Consider the following 16,302-nt stretch of genomic DNA (forward strand, 5'->3'; position numbering starts at 1 on the left):
CACCAAGGACCCCACAGTTCTTACCCTGCCTGCTATAGGGTAGTAGCAGTAACCAGTATTATTCAAATGTATGCTCAGTGTGGTTAATACAATTAAAATCGTTACAAAAATCTGCTTTGACAAACAGCCCAGAGTTGAATGCTTAGCTAAACAGGAATGATGGATGTGACTGAATCTTTGCTCTTGAACTAGTTGTGCCTTATGTAATCAGAGGAAGAAGCTGTTATTAAATTATGATCTGGTTTGAGTAACAGCTTCTGGATACTTGCACCAGTAATTCAGTTTTAATTTGAATGTTGTATGCTGCCTTGAAACAGGTCATTGCTGCTCGACATCTTCCCAAGTGTGGAAGAAGCATTGCGTGCCCATTTGTAGAAGTGGAGATCTGTGGGGCTGAATATGACAACAATAAGTTCAAGACAATGGTTGTGAGTAAGTACTTAGTTGCTGCTCTTTAAAAATTGGGTTGATCTTTTAATTGGGAGAGGACTTATATGGTGTAAATTCTAATTCTGCTGGCTGCCTGCAATTTGGCAGTTTGAATCTCGCCAGGCTCAAGGTTGACTCAGCCTTCCATCCTTCCAAGGTGGGTAAAATGAGAACCCAGATTGTTGGGGGCAAAGAGGCTGACTCTGTAAGCCGCTTAGAGAGGGCTGTGAAGCCCTGTGAAGCGGTATACAAGTCTAAGTGCCATTGCTATTGCCTTCCTTCCTTCCACCCACCCATCCATCAGGTATTGCAGGCTGACTCTGCCCACTGCCAACAGTTTGATCCTGACCAACTCAAGGTTGACTCAGCCTTCCATCCTCCCGAGGTTGATAAAATGAGGACCCAGATTGTGGGGGCAAAGAGGCTGACTCAGTAAACCACTTAGAGAGGGCTGTAAGCCACTGTGAAGTGGTTTTTAAGTCTAAGTGCTATTGCTATTGCTAAATCAGGGGGTATGTAACCACGGCACCTTTTAAGACTTGGGTATTACTTACTCCCAGAATTCCCCAGCCAGCATGGCCCCTGCTGAGAATTCTGCATGTTGAAATCCACCAATCTAAAGACGGCCAAGGTTTAGAAATAATGATCTATAGATAACACTGTCTTAACTACTACTTCCATTTTTTTGTTGTGAGCAAGAGAAGAATGTTTATTTCTCCGGATTATTCAACGTGCCTGGGGCTACACAAGCCTATTGTCAACTCATAAAATATTTCTATGGTCTTTTTAGAGTTGCAACAGGAAGGGAGGGGGGAGCAATGCGGCAGCTTACAAACTGAAAGTGCATTCCATAAATAGTTTTCAAAGATAGTAACTAGGTGACCGAAGTTTGTGCCATGAAAAATTCTAACTGGAGAGCATAATTAATGACTCTTGGCTATGGATGTGTCCCATTGGAGAATATGAATTACGATACACCCAGAGGGGTGGGGCGAAACCAGGGTCAAGGGTGACAATGAATGATGTGTCTCAGAGTCGGCTACACCCAGGCAGTGCTGGACATTTTAACTCCCAATAAATCTTTTTGAAGTTTGGGAAGTTTGGCTCGAGACTCATGATTTAAAAGGGGGGTAAAGTGCCGGAATCCTGACACCTATGCTATAATAAATTGGGGAACCTATAAGGTGCCACAAAACCAGTCATCGTTTTTATAAAAATAAGAGGCACTTAAGACTCTCGAAGTCTTACAATACATGGCTGAACCTCAGTGCTCGATTTGGTATTCAGGCTTTCAAGCCAGTGTGTGGACTCGAGGATATAACAAAACATTCGTTTTATTACAGATGACAATGGCCTTAACCCAGTTTGGACACTTCAGGAGCAAGTGAAATTTGAAATTTATGACCCTAACATAGCATTTCTACGCTTTGTTGTCTATGAAGAGGACATGTTCAGCGACCCCAACTTTTTGGCACATGCGACTTTTCCAATCAAAGGAGTCAAATCAGGTAGATATCAAATATAACCAGATCCAAACAATGGAATTCTGCATACAGGTAGTCCTTGACTTACATCCTTTCGTTTAGTGACCATTTGAGGTTACAACGGCACTTCAAAAAAGTGACTTACGACCATTTGTTGCACCATTGCAGCATCCCCATGGCCATATGATCAAAATTCAGATTGCTTGGCAACCGGCTCGTATTTATGATTGTTACAGTGTCCATCTGATCCCCTTCTGAGGCCTTTTGACAAGTAAATAGGGAAGCCAGATTCAGCCATGGTTACTAACTTCACTGTGGCAAAAAGAGTCGTAAAGTGGGGCAAAACTCAATTAATAAATAACAGATAATCAGAGTTGGAAGGGACCTTGTAGGTCATCTAGTCCAACCCCCCCGCCCAAGTGGGAGACCCTACACCATTTCTGACCGATGGCAGTCCAATCTCTTCTTGAAGGTCTCAAGTGATGAAGCTCCCACAACTTCCGAGGGCAACTTCTGTTCCATCGGTTGATCGTTCTCACTGTCAGAAAATTTCTCCTCACTTCCAGGTTGAATCTCTCCTTGCTCAGTTTCCATCCATTATTTCTTGTCTGGCCTTCGGGGGCTTTGGAAAATAGCTTGACCCCTTCCTCTCTGTGGCAGCCCAGAGACTGTCTCACTCAGCAACAGACATTTGGGGCTCAGTTTGTGCCCGGATGTTGAAGACTACCTGTATTACGTTGCTCTTCAGATTTCCATAACATGTTTGACTGATGCAGAGAGAGTTGCTCTCTCAGCTCAGGTGTTTGGACTGAAAGTGACGGTAGAATTACATGTCAATTTTTGAGATGTAATCTTTACATCTGTAATCTTCAAGTTTTACTGGTGATATCTCAGGCACTTTCTCAACGCTTCTCTCATCTGTGGAGTAAGCACTCTCATAACTTTTTACTATTTCCTTTTCAGGATTAATCAGGATGTGAGTCTTTAAAGAATGAACTTGATTGTTCTTGCTCGAGAGGTGTTAATAAAGCCAAGTTTTGTTTTTGCATTGGCCAGCTAATTGAGAATTTTTGAGGCGGGGGCTAATACTACGTCTAGGGTGATGTGGTGGCTCAGTGGCTAAGACGCTGAGCTTGTTGATCAGAAAGGTCGGCAGTTCAGCGGTTCGAATCCCTAGCGCCGTGTAACGGAATGAGCTTCTGTTACTTTGTCCCAGCAGCTTCTGCCAACCTAGCAGTTCGAAAGCATGTAAAAATGCAAGTAGAAAAATAGGGACCACTTTTGGTGGGAAGGGAACAGTGTTCCATGTGCCTTCGGTGTTTAATCATGCTGGCCACATGACCACGGAGACGTCTTCAGAAAGCACTGGCTCTTCGGCTTTGTAACGGAGATGAGCACCACCTCCTAGAGCCAGAAACGACTAGCATGTAGGTGCAAGGGGAACCTTTACCTTTATCTTATACCACATCTAGGGGCCTAGAATCTAAAACATACAAAGAGCAACTGCAGGACCTGGGTGTGTCTACTTTACAACAAAGATGATTAAGGGACTGGAGGCTTTAAAACATATGAAGAAGGGTTGAGGAACTAGGCATGTCTAGTTTAGTGAAAGGAAGTACTAAGGGGTGTCATGATAGCAATCTTCCAGTATTTGAGGGGCTGCCACAAGGAAGAAAGGTCCAATTTGTTTACCAAAGCACCCAAACGTAGGACAAGAAACAATGGATGGAAACTAATCAAAGTGAGAAGCAACCTAGAACAAAGGAGAAATTTCCTAACCTAACAATTAACCAGTGGAACAAATTGCCTTTGGAAATTGTGGGTGTCCCATCACTGGAGGTTTCTAAGAAGAGATGGGACAGCCATCTATCAGTAATAATATAGGTCACCTACGAAAGCAGGGGGTTGGGCTAGATGATCGCCAAGGTCCTTTCCAACTCTGTTCCTGTTACATCTGAACTTTCCTTCTGCTAAAAAATAAAAAATTGTCTGGATAGCTTCTATTCTTCTTTTGCTTTTGACCTGTTGCAGAAGTGCAGAGATCTCTTGTGGCTGCTTGTGGTTTTTTCCAGCTCTGGGGCGTGGGATTGTCTTGCGATCCTTCACGATACCTTCTCTTTCCTGCCGCTTCCTAGTAAACTCTATCCTTTTGAGATAAGAACAGGTGAGCCTCAGTCTGTCCCTTCAGGTGTGCAAGTCCGAGACTGCCTCTAAGTGGCAACTGAGACGCCTTTGATCCTTCCCCTTTAGGTTATCGGTCAGTCCCCCTCAAAAACGGATACAGCGAAGACATAGACTTGGCTTCTCTTCTGATATATTGTGAAATGCAGCAGATCTTGGTAAGTGGACGTCAAATTCCACCTTTCACCAGATGACAAAAACCCAAGGGAAATAACATTTGGGTGAAGCATTGGTGCATTTGCCACCTTGAATTATTTAGAAAAATAAGAAAGGTGGGTTATAAATACGTGAAATAAATAATAAACACTTGGCTGGCAGGAACCAAAACATTATATTGTAAGCTGCCCAGACTATTAGTGATGACTCTTAACAGCTCAGGGGTGCAATTTTCTCCTCTTAATAAATTCCTGTGGGACTGGTTGAATGCAGTGAGCACCTCCAGACCGCGAAGGAACTTTAATCCCCATGTAATCAAAATGGACTACAAGAACAAAGAGAGAAAACATGAGAGAAGGCTATTCGAGGGAAAATGCTGTTGTTGTTTTTTCTTAAGCAAAACATTTTGGAACCATTTTAGCTCAACCTTTTTCAGAACTGAGTTTATCTACATGTCATTCCGTTGGGTTTGGCTTCTTTCCTGAAGAATTTGTGTAGGCCAGCTCTGCTGAGGTTGTTTCCTCTCTTCCATATCCCATATTTCCAAGTTTGAAGTAGGGTGTAGATTAGGTCAAAGTTTTCCCAGCTTCGTTGGAGTGCTGGAATGAAGAATTTGCAAGAGTTGAAGATGTTCTTCACGCCTTCTTGTAAAGCAGCATTTACTACATTCCCTTCTGTGCTGTCTAGTTTTGGGATTTCTCATCTTATTTATTGAAGAACACTACGGCTTAAAACAGTTTAAACCAGTGTTTCCCAGCTTTGACTACTTTTAGAAATGTGGACTTCAACTCCCAGAATTCCCCAACCAGCAAAGCTACAAACACGTATAAAGAACTATACGTGTTTTCATGTTTGATTTAAAATAAAAATTTCCTGTCTTTCCAGGAGTGGCTCAATCTGGCCAATGTCTGGTATAACTTAAGGGCAAAAATTTAGACGACTTAAATTTGTCCTCTGATACATCCAGTCTTAATTTTTGTTCTTGATCAGTGGTGTTCTAATGTTGCCTAAGATCCCTTTCCCCTTTCTTTCTTTTTATCCTCTAAAGGAAAGCGAGGAAGATCTATATTCCTCCTTTCGGCAGCTGCGTCAACGGCAAGCGGAGCTGAACAATCAGTTGTACGACACGCGGCGAAACATCCGAAGTCCCAGTCGGGATGCTTTGCTGAGAGAGTTCAGTGCAAACGAGGGGCAGCTGCAGGTCTATCAGGAAACCTGCAACAGGAGGTATGTGCCACGCCCAAGGAACCAAGAACAACATCAGAAGTTACTTCACAGTAGTTTATTGCTGCTCGCCTGGAGACAGAATCTTGCCAGACTAAAGCCCAAATCTCCATAACCATTGGATATACCTTGTGAAAGGTTAAGGAGTCCTCCCTGGTTCTCTTCCTGCATACCAGGGATTCAGGCTGACTTGTCTCTTTCTTCTTGAAAAGACCCCTCCCTTCCTGCAACTCTGTTTCACTATTCCCAGAAAGCCAGAAAACACTGTGCTTTATTTACAGCTTTCTATTCTACCGCACTCCATATTGAGATGCTTATTAAAGAGAGGAGTAAGCATTTAAATACAAAGATGATAAAACCAGTCAGGCAACTGGATGGGATTCAGTTCAGGTCATAGTTGACCAACGACTCAAATGATGTGGCTTCTCCCAGCAGCATTAGTCAGATGGTCCTGTGAGCTTGTTTTGGTTGTCTGGTACAATAAGCTTGTTAGATTGCTGTTATTATTTGCTGTTTTTTTTTTTTTAATGCGTATACCAGCCTGAGTTGTATGTCAAGTAGCTGGTTATATAAAATGAATGCATACATAGAGTAGCTTGGAACTTCCAAAGTATACAGTGCCATCTGCAAGTTTACCTCCTACCAATTTATTATCCCCTTTCTACTTATTTTGAATTATTTGCATTTAAGTAGTTTTAAGAAATCGCCCATGCTAGTCATGTTGCTTTTCTGATTTCTTTTCCCCTCTGCTTTTTTTCAGATTGAAAGAGAAACGAGTTAGCAACAGCAAATTCTACTCCTAGAAATCTGAGTTTCCTTTGATGGGTTCTATCTAAAACCAACCAGGTAAGAACTCCTACCTTGCCCAGAAGACATATCATAGAAGTTATGTGCCTTGGAAGATATCAAAAAGCAATTTTCTAACAGATTTTTCCACTTGCAGTGAGAAGTAGTTCTAGCCTTATTATGTTCCAAACAAAACATGTATATATAGCGTAAAGGTAAAGGTTCCCCTCGCACATATGTGCTAGTCGTTTCCAGCTCTAGGAGGCAGTGCTCATCTCCGTTACAAAGCCGAAGAGCCAGCACTGTCCGAAGACGTCTCCGTGGTCATGTGGCTGGCAGGACTAAACGCCTTCGAAGGCACACTGAGCGCTGTTCCCTTCCCACCAAAGCGGTCCCTATTTTTCTACTTGCATTTTTACCTGTTTTCGAACTGCTAGGTTGGCAGAAGCTGGGACAAGTAATGGGAGCTCACTCCGTTATGCGGTGCTAGGGATTTGAACCGTCAAAACTGCCGACCTTTCTGATCGACAAGCTCAGCATCTTAGCCACTGAGCCACTGCATCCCCATATATAGTGGGTAGATAAAACCTCCAGTGATGGAGCACCCACAATTTCTGAAGACTAACTGTTCCACTGTTTAATTGTCCTCACTGTTAGGAAGTTTCTCCTTAATTCCAGGTTGCTTCTCTCCTTGGTTAGTTTCCATCTATTGTTTCTTGTCCTGCCTTCAGGTGCTTTGGAAAATAATGTGACCCCCTCTTCTTTGTGGTAGGCCCTCAAATACTGGAACACTGCTATCATGTCTCCCCTAATTCTTTTCTTTAGACCAGCCAGACCCAAAATTTGCAGCGGTTCTTCCTATGGTTTACTCTCCAGGCCTTTGATCATCTCAGTTGCTCTTCTCTGAACTCTTTCCCAAAGATTAAATTGTGTCCTTTGTTTCTAGTATACAGATAGTCCACAACATACAAATATTCATTTGGTGGCTGTTCGAAATCACAGTGGCATTGAAAAAAAAGTAACTTATAATACCAGTCCTCATACTTTGAACCATTGCAGCGTCTCCACAATCATGGGACCAAAATTTGGGCGCTTGTCAAACTGGTATTTATTTATGACAGTTGCATTGTCCCAGGGTCACATGATTACCATTTGCAACCTTCCCAGCTGGCTTCCGAAGGGCAAAGTCAATGGGGAAGTTGGATTTGCTTAACGAACACGATTCACTTAACAGCAACAGACATCTTGCTTAACAAGCAAGGCAGAAAAGGTAATAAAATTGACTATGTCCCAGCTACCACCTTGCTTAGCAGTGTGTCATGCCCTTGTTGGAATCGGATTCCGAGGGAAAGGTCGAACAGCTGACAGCGAGTGGGAGTGTGGCTCCGGTGGATGTGGAGGAAACTGGGGAAGGGCACAATCCAGCTGGGCATTCAGAGGAAGACCCAGGCCCACCCTCACTTCATCCTAGGGCACGCAGGGAGGAACGGATAAGGGAGCAACGTGGTTTACGGGGGCAGGAAAGGGCCCTGATCCCCTTCATTAACTGCAGCTGGGAAAAACAGGATAAAGAGGGTGTTTGCACACAGCTCCTTGCTGGAAGCAAAGCATGAATTATTTTGGTTTGTTAAGTCTTATCTGAGTTCTACCGTCCTCCCAACGGTGTGTCTCACTATCTTTTCAAGTCGGCAATGCCTTACCCTGCCCTGTCTCAATTGCTGCGTGGTTTGTGTTGGTTTTTATTTATAATTTATATGTACTTTGAGTTTGGATGGAATTTATTCCCTTTAAAAACTGTCTTGGGAGAGTTTTTTCTCCAGCTGATGATAACTGGACATTGGAGGCCAAGTTGTAGGTATTAAAGGGACTTTACCTATTTTTGTGACTTTGTTGCTTTTGTGCCATGCCCCGGTCATCACACAGTGGAACTTCTGCTCTCAATTGTGGGCATAAGTCTAGGACAGGGGTGTCAAACTCAAGGCCCGTGGGCCAGATACAGCTTGCAGGTTGCTTAAATCTGGGCCTGGGGCCGCCCTGGAAACAGCGAAGGACCGGCTTCCTGAGACCGTAATTAAGCACACGCTTATTTAAAACAACTCTTGTTTTATTTCAATGCTGGGAATTATTTTCATTCCCAGCCGGTAATGAATCTCAAACAGTCCCTTGAGATAAGCACCCACCTTTCTTTCCTGTGAAGTGCTGCCAATAACAGAAATGTCAAATGAATTAGAAAAAAACCCAACTAAAATACAAAGAGCTTCAAGAATGAATCTGAATTGAACGAACGACTTTGCTTCCTGCAAAGGTTTCATCATCTTGGCCTGTCCTTTATCCCTTATGGGAGGGGCAATCACCTCCAAGCCTTACTCCCGAATCGCCCCTTTTGTCTCAGCTGCTCTTGCCTTCTAGCAGCTCTGTGCACACGTGCACCGGGAACAGGCTCCCCTGGGTCCTCTGCCTCGCCGCTAGCAGACTCCAAAGGCTCCGAAGGCAGCACCCCACTCCCAGATGGTCCTGGCCCCATCTCTGCATTGGATGGAGGACCCTCATCCGAGTCCTCTCCAGACTCCCCTTTCTTCCCCACTGTCCGGTTCCGCTTCCCGCACTGTACAGGCTGCCGGCGAACCACAACACTGACGAGTGACATCAAGCTAGCCACGCCCACCCCAGCCACTCCCACCCCAGGTCCCAAGGTCAAACACAACCCTGATGCGGCCCTCAATGAAACAGAGTTTGACGCCTCTGGTCTAGGACGGCCCGTATCGGCTCCAACGTCAAACTTTCCCCAAACCTAAGAAATAACACAGCTTTATCCTTTTCTTGTTGCCTTTACTAGGTGAAACTGTATTTGCTTGCCTGACGTTTTCTGGAACAGAAGAAATCCACAAAGTGCCTCGACCGGATTAAAAAAGATTTTTTGAAATGACATCCTAAGGAGCAAAAAGAGGTTAAACCATCTGCTGGATTATGGACCCTGCCTGATTATTCCTGTGCAAGATCTAGAAAAAAAAGTCAGAAAAGAAGAAAAAAAAACAACTTTTTGTGCGTGCATGTTTTTTGTTTTTGTTTTTGTAAAAGTTGTAAAATCTGTTTCTGAGTTACGAGGCCAGAACGTTATTTATTTTTAAATGTATGCGTACGTCAAAAGGAATGAGTGTATGTATAAGGGCTGAATGGCACTAAATTTACAGAGATTTGTACAATTTTAGGGTATTAAAAGCATGTCAACTATAAACGTATATATATTTTGTCTGGGTGACTGTGTAAAAGTGGCAAGTTTGAAGGCCTTGGCACATATTAAAATGATTATCCCGTTTTATTACTGAATGCCCTTTTTCTTCCCGTTTCAACTTTGAACGGAGTCACATTAAACACAGGTAATCCTCGGTTAGAGACCATTCACAGTTATGACGGACTTCCCCAGTGCTACTTTTGACCTGGTTCGAAGAGTTCCAATATCCACCCCCCACACACATACACACAGAGTCACGTGATTGCATTTTGGGTGCTTGACAACTGGCTCACATTTATGGCTGTTTGCAGTGCCCCTCTACCGGTTGTATGATCATAATTTTTGGCTGTTTTCGATTTCTTGCAGAAAAACACCCATTGAAGAAAATAGATTGGGCACAGTCAGATGGCTTAACAACTGTCACGATTTAGGACTGTAGTACCATATTCAATTTTGGTTGTAAGTCAAGGACTACCTATACATCCCTGTGATGTAACAATATGTAAAATATTTTTGTACATCACAGAGATAGATATAGATAGATGATAGATAGATAGATAGATAGATAGATAGATAGATAGATAGATAGATAGATAGATAGATAGATAGATAGATAGATAGATAGATAGATAGATAGATAGATGATAGATAGTTGATAGAGAGATGATAAATATATAGATATCGTTGATGATAGATATAGATAGATGATATAGTTGATACAGAAGATGGAGATAGATGATACAGATAGATGATAGAAAGATATAGATTGATAGTTGATAGATGATATAGTTGATAGATAGATATATAGTTGATGATGGATGATACATAAACAGATAGATAGCTAGATGATAGATGATAGAGATGATAGTTGATAGAGAAGCTAGACAGATGATAAAGACATGATAGAGATGATAGCTGATAAAAGATAGATGATAGAGATAGATGATAGAGATGATAGTTGATAGAGAAGCTAGACATGATAGAAAGACAGATGATATAGTTGATAGAGAGACATGATAGATAATAGAGATGATAGATATGAGATAGATAGATAGATGATAGATAGATGTAGGTAGGTAGGTAGGTAGCTAGACAGACAGACAGACCTGAACATCACTTGCTATATATACATCAAGAACATAAATAGTCTTGAAGAGACTGTATAGTTAATGACTGCATTGGACAACTGTTAATATAATCTCTTAGTAATAAAACCAACCAGAAAGATTGAATAGTTTATCAGCTATCCTAAACTTTGTGGTCCAAATATGTTTTTGAATATACTGCTCATGTCTTCTAGCCAAAGGACAAGGATAATGGAAGTTACACAACAATTTAGTGATGGCACGAGCCTTTGAGAAAGGCAAACTTGGCTACAATCATCTCCACGGTGAGTGGCATCCCAGTTTGTCCTACAGCTTTTATCAAATGGGCTGTAGATTCTTCTAGAGTAGCAGTCAAACTAGTTAGGAAAGAGGTCAAGATCAATGATACGGCAGAAATACTTACCTTAATCATGATAAGCAGTTCCAAGTCACTTCAGGTCATCCAATACAGATTCAAAAGTACGCAACGTTTTATTGGAAAAAGAGAGATACAGACCTGTACAATAAGTACAAATGAATGGAAGTGAAAACTAATTTTAAAAAGCTGCATTTTTCGAGTATAAAATGTAATTTCCTTAATGTCTACATTCTTCAAACTGTAGCGAGCATATGGTGTACTTAACAAGTTTTGATATATTTGCTTGCAGTTTGCAAGAGAATGAAGATAGCAGTAAACCTTTTAAAAAAATACTCCTTAAGAAAACCTCTGACAGTTGCAAATTTAGCTGCCAGCAGGCTCTTAGTGCAGCAACACAACCGTAACAAATTACTCTAGGTGATATTTTTATTGCCACTGATTCTAATCAATAAATAGAAAAAAATAATAAATAGGTCATACAGGGTCTATTTCAATCTGAGACCCCTAGTTTTGTATGTAACACTGCAAGAAACCGTAGTGTTATCATTGAAAACCGGTGAAGTATAAATTCTTATCCAGCACTGAAATTGTGGCTGTGGTGGGTTTACAAAAACTATACACATAACACATTTTAAAAACAATGCAGGGTTCTTTTCATGTAGAAAATACTGAGCAAAAAAACAACAACAATAACAACCATAGCAGTTCTATAAAAGTCCCCGTTAAATCCTAATGGAGAAATTGGTTTGTTCTAAATCCTGTTATCTAATAACCAAATTCAGTCATCTAGCAAGCTACACAACATTAAAAAATTTGTACTTGGTTTTTTGAAAAAAAAAAAAAAAAAGTATGAAAACCTGCATTGAAACTGCACACAAATCTGTCAGAATAGGAAAAAACAGAAGCAAACTAGCATCCTAGCGTTGTGTTTAAACACGTGTCCCTGGCAGATACGTGGCAAATGGAAGAATTCACTGGAATTTGCATTCACATCTGTAGTGTATTGGGGCACACGTGTGAAACCGAGGAATAGAAAGTAAGAGAAGTCAAAAGTCTTCCCAATCTGGAATGTCCTTTCTCATGAAGCAGGTAAAATAGTAACTAGAGGGAATCTTTTTGGATCAGGAATAAATAGTAATGACTTCCCGGCCACCTCCTCGCACCAGCAATACACGCTCCAAACCTTCAGTTAACACTTCAAGAAATTCCATGTCTGGATCAGAGCGTTAAGGAGAAGAAAATATCAACCTAATATGGAACTGTTCATGGAATTGTTCTGGCCTAGGCTTCCCCCAAAAGCACTAAGCAGGCTCTTGTGTCCCAGAAAAACCCCTTTTATTAAACAAAGGTGCTATGCTGGCTGGAGAATTCTAGAAGTTGAAGTCCACAAGTCTTAAAGTTGCCAAGTTTGGGGACCCCTGGTCTACGTTATTGGGAAAATGAATTGTTTTTCTTAGGGAATTATATTTGGGGCTCTTGAAGAGTCCAAGAAATAGGAGTCATATTGCTTGCTAGCTAGTGGAGAGCTAACTAAATTTCGATGAATCCATCACACGGCTGGATTGGGAGGAGTGGGTCAAACTATTTTCCAAAGCACCAGAAGGACACGGAATAATGGATGGAAACTGAACAATGAGAGATTCAACCTGGAAATAAGGATAAATTTTCTAACCATGAAGACAATCAACTCATGGAACAGAAATTGTCTTCAGGAGTTGTGGGAGCTTCATCCCTGGAAGCTTTCAAGAAGAGACTGGACTGCCATCTGTCAGAAATGGTGTAGGGTCTCCTGCTTGGGCAGGGGGTTAGACTAGATGACCTACAAGGTAGGTCCTTCCAACCAGGGGTGGGATTCAAATTTTTTAACAACCGATTCTGTGGGTGTGGCTTAGGTGGTCATGTGACTGGGTGGACATGGCTTGGTGGTCATGTTATTGGCTGGGTGTGGCCAACTCAATATCACTCACATCGAGGCACGCATCTCCTCACCTGGCCTCTCATGACCGTGGGATGCTACAACAGTCGTAAGTGTGAAAAATTGTCATAAATCACTTTTTTCAGTGCATTGTAACTTTGAATGGTCACTCCACACAAGCAAAGTACCAGCAAAGGAGGGGAAAAAAACTCCAGAGAAGTTCCAGAGACAGGAAGTCTAGTCCTGCCAAGAACATAATAAGGGTTAACGGAGAGGCAGTTTCTGTAAGCAACACCAGAATGTTTCCTTCCTGCCTTCCTTACAGGATTAGACCAGTAATTTCTTCTAACAATCGGTTCTCCGAACTGCTTAGAATGTTAACAACCAGTTCTAGCAAATAGGTGCGAACTGGTAGAATCTCACCCCTGCTTCCAACTCTGTTAAATCTGTAAAGGTTCTACATTCAGATGGTTCTACACGTTTTACATGGAATCATGGGTTGCATTGAAAAGGATACAGTTTTCATCACCCTCCGTGTTTTTTGGTGGACCAGGCATGTTGAGAAGAACAAGTCGGGCATCATGGGATCGATTTACGATGACTTCGTTCAGTTTCACAGCAGTGTGCATCCTTCGGACATTTGACTGGTCACTAGAGGGGTCAAATTTACATAGAAATCAACAAGTTGGAAATATCGTACCCAAGAAATATTGTTGGGATCTAGTTTGGTGTAGTAGCTAAAGGGGCCAGGTTAGAAACTAGGAGATTGTGAGTTCTAGTCCTGCCTTAAGCACAAAGCCAGCTGGGCAACTTTGCGCTGGTCACTCTCATTCAGTAGAAGAAGAGATGAGCAAACTACTTTTGAAAATGTTGCTAAGGAAACTTCAGGAAGTTGTCCAGCCATTTACTGCTGAGAATCAAAATTGCTTTGAAGGCACCACACATACAAGGTCACATAAAAATGCACACTTTATTTAGGAAGGCCTCTCTGCCACACCCAGTCATCATCTTAAGAACAGTTATGCATTCAAAACAAAATGCAAAAATGGATGGCAGTGATAATTATAATAATGTGTTCTTTCTGTATTTACATATGAAACTGGATCTGGGAATAGTTCTTTCCATTTCACATAAGAAAAAAAAAATCAGCTCCAATACGTACATCCGTCTTAATTAAGGGGGATGTGCGTATATATGTTCACAGACTGGATGCTGCATGTGAACCAACGTTAAACTTGGCCACTGACAAAACACTGAAAGTTTGGAGGCGACATTAATACTGCAGATTATAGAGATGAAGAAAAGTAAAGGAGCAGGAATGATTCCTAATAATCTATTCCAGAGATGGGGTACAAACAGTCTTCATTTCTTGGTTGCATGGAGTAAATTAAGAATGGCTGCCTATATGACATCCTTCAGATTCTCAATTTCAGGCTCTTTGGAAAGGCAAAAGAAGGGAAAGGAAGGGAGGAGAGGGAAGACAGGAGGAGGAAGAGGAGGGAAGGAGAAGACAATTTTAAGACTATCAGAAATTTAGAGAAGGTCTCCCTCTGTCTTACACACATTCTAAACAGTGGGAGCAATTACTAAAAAGTACAACAAAGCTACTATCCTTAGAAGCATCACAAAGCCTTAAGAATAAACATATCCTAATTAGCAAAGGCTCTTAGTTAGTAGGCACAGTGCCATCTGAAACGGCAACCTCAAAGCTGGGTCTACTCCACTTCCAAGCTGACATTCAGAATTGCCCTATGTAACTAGATTCTTGGTTCAGGATATGCCTTGTCAGGGCAGAGAACATATGTCGCAAGGACCTGTTTGGATCAGGGAAAGAGCCACTGCTGGTTTTTCTGGGAACATGTGGGTCACGTTTCAATACATACAGGTTATACTCTCTCATAAGCTAGAATTTTGGAAACAGGAGGAAAAGTGTGGAATGCAAGGTCAAAGCAACAAAACAAATTCCCAGCCAATCTTTAATTCCAAGTCAACGTGCTGAAGATCAGGTCAACAACTTATACCTAGATCTACTAGGTTTCTGACCCAAGGCTCATGGATCAATTCAAGATGAAGGAAAAAGGCACATCCCAACAAGCTTAAAAGATTTCCACACTTCCTGATTTGGGGGTACCTTTCAGTCTTCTGTTTGCAAAGCAAAGCATGTACGGTAGACCAAACTTGCGGTTTGTAGCTTTGTTGCTACCAGGAACTTTAAGGCTTGTCTACTGTAGCTTGCACCTACAGTTTTCTTCCTCATCAAAAAGTTTTCTGTTTCTATTTATCAAAAGGATGGTGATGTTTAATTAGACAATGCCACATCTTTTTGGATGTTTTGGGAACTCTCTACCAATTTAATCAACAGAGAATGCATTACTCCTTAATTAAGGACTTCTGTTCTTGGCAGAATAATGGTGATTTCTTCCAGCTGGACCTTTTGTCCAGGACAAAATAACAGTAATGTTTTTAGATAATATCAAGCAAAAAAACAATGATGATAATAAAAGCATCAGGATGAACACAGAGCCAACTCAAACTAGATTTTCTGCAACACTACTGACCCCAAGGATTCTTGGATGCTTACGGTTTAAGACTGATAAGTTCTCTGAAGTTCTCCGCCACAATATTTCCGATCTGATTCTCAAAGTCATGTTTAGCTTTTGTCCAAGTCATCTGGATCTTTTCTGGGATTGCTTCCCCTTCATCTTCTTCATCGGAGTAAAGGCTCTCTAATCTTACGATTGAATGTCTGTCTTTCACCAGCTGAGCCTGGAAGAACAAATGGTGGGAAATGGTTATTCTCCAAAGAACAGTGTCCCGCTATTCCAATGGGAAATATTGTTGAATAGAATAGAATTCTTTTTTGGCCAAGTGTGATTGGAATTAGTCTTGGTGCATGTGTTCTCAGTGTACATAAAAGAAAAGATACATCATAAGGTACATCATTTAATAATAGTCATAGGGTACAATAAGCAATCAAATCATACTAGGAAACAGTCAGTAAAATCGTTATGATACAAGCAATGTTAAATCATACAGTCATAAGTGGGAGGAGATGGGTGAAAGGAAAGATGGGAGGATTAGTAGTAGTAGTAGTAGTAGTAGTAGTAGTAGTAGTAGTAGTAGGAAGAGAGAAGAAGAAGAAGAAGAAGAAGAAGAAGAAGAAGAAGAAGAAGAAGAAGAAGAAGAAGAAGAAGAAGAAGAAGAAGAAGAAGAAGAAGAAGAAGAAGAAGAAGAAGAAGAAGAAGAAGAAGAAGAAGAAGAAGAAGAAGAAGAAGAAGAAGAAGAAGAAGAAGAAGAAGAAGAAGACATACCTCCCTGTCTCTTTCTGTTTTGGTCAGCCGCATCTGCCTCAGCATTTGAGATCTCTGTTCCATCATCAAGGTCCTCTCATAAGTGTAGGCCGAGATGTCACTGTTTTGCTAAAGGAAGGA

At 41.5% G+C, this 16,302-nt stretch overlaps 2 protein-coding genes across 3 annotated transcripts in view; one reads left to right on the forward strand and one right to left on the reverse strand.

Moving 5' to 3' along the window:
- The window catches only part of PLCG2 (phospholipase C gamma 2), a 98,481-nt gene extending 88,902 nt beyond the window's left edge, over nucleotides 1-9,579 (forward strand). Inside the window, exons 29-34 of the mRNA XM_026672071.2 lie at nucleotides 318-432; nucleotides 1,773-1,937; nucleotides 4,164-4,252; nucleotides 5,299-5,477; nucleotides 6,235-6,320; nucleotides 9,097-9,579. Of these exons, the coding sequence (XP_026527856.1) occupies nucleotides 318-432; nucleotides 1,773-1,937; nucleotides 4,164-4,252; nucleotides 5,299-5,477; nucleotides 6,235-6,277 (591 nt within the window). The 3' untranslated portion in view covers nucleotides 6,278-6,320; nucleotides 9,097-9,579. The remainder of the gene's footprint in view (nucleotides 1-317; nucleotides 433-1,772; nucleotides 1,938-4,163; nucleotides 4,253-5,298; nucleotides 5,478-6,234; nucleotides 6,321-9,096) is intronic.
- Nucleotides 9,580-11,050: 1,471 nt separating this feature from the next.
- Nucleotides 11,051-16,302, reverse strand: part of SLC12A4 (solute carrier family 12 member 4) — a 57,978-nt gene continuing 52,726 nt past the window's right edge. For both annotated transcript variants that reach the window (XM_026672074.2, XM_087971647.1), the window contains exons 21-24: nucleotides 16,183-16,290; nucleotides 15,453-15,637; nucleotides 13,389-13,522; nucleotides 11,051-12,169 (exon numbers count right to left, since the gene is read on the reverse strand). In XM_026672074.2, coding sequence (XP_026527859.2) covers nucleotides 12,078-12,169; nucleotides 13,389-13,522; nucleotides 15,453-15,637; nucleotides 16,183-16,290 — 519 coding nt within the window. In that variant the 3' untranslated portion in view covers nucleotides 11,051-12,077. The remainder of the gene's footprint in view (nucleotides 12,170-13,388; nucleotides 13,523-15,452; nucleotides 15,638-16,182; nucleotides 16,291-16,302) is intronic.

The sequence above is a fragment of the Notechis scutatus genome, chromosome 9 (assembly GCF_049901735.1).
Source record: "Notechis scutatus isolate UNSWTSFEM ecotype Mainland chromosome 9, rNotScu1.2, whole genome shotgun sequence".
Classification (NCBI taxonomy): domain Eukaryota; kingdom Metazoa; phylum Chordata; class Lepidosauria; order Squamata; family Elapidae; genus Notechis; species Notechis scutatus.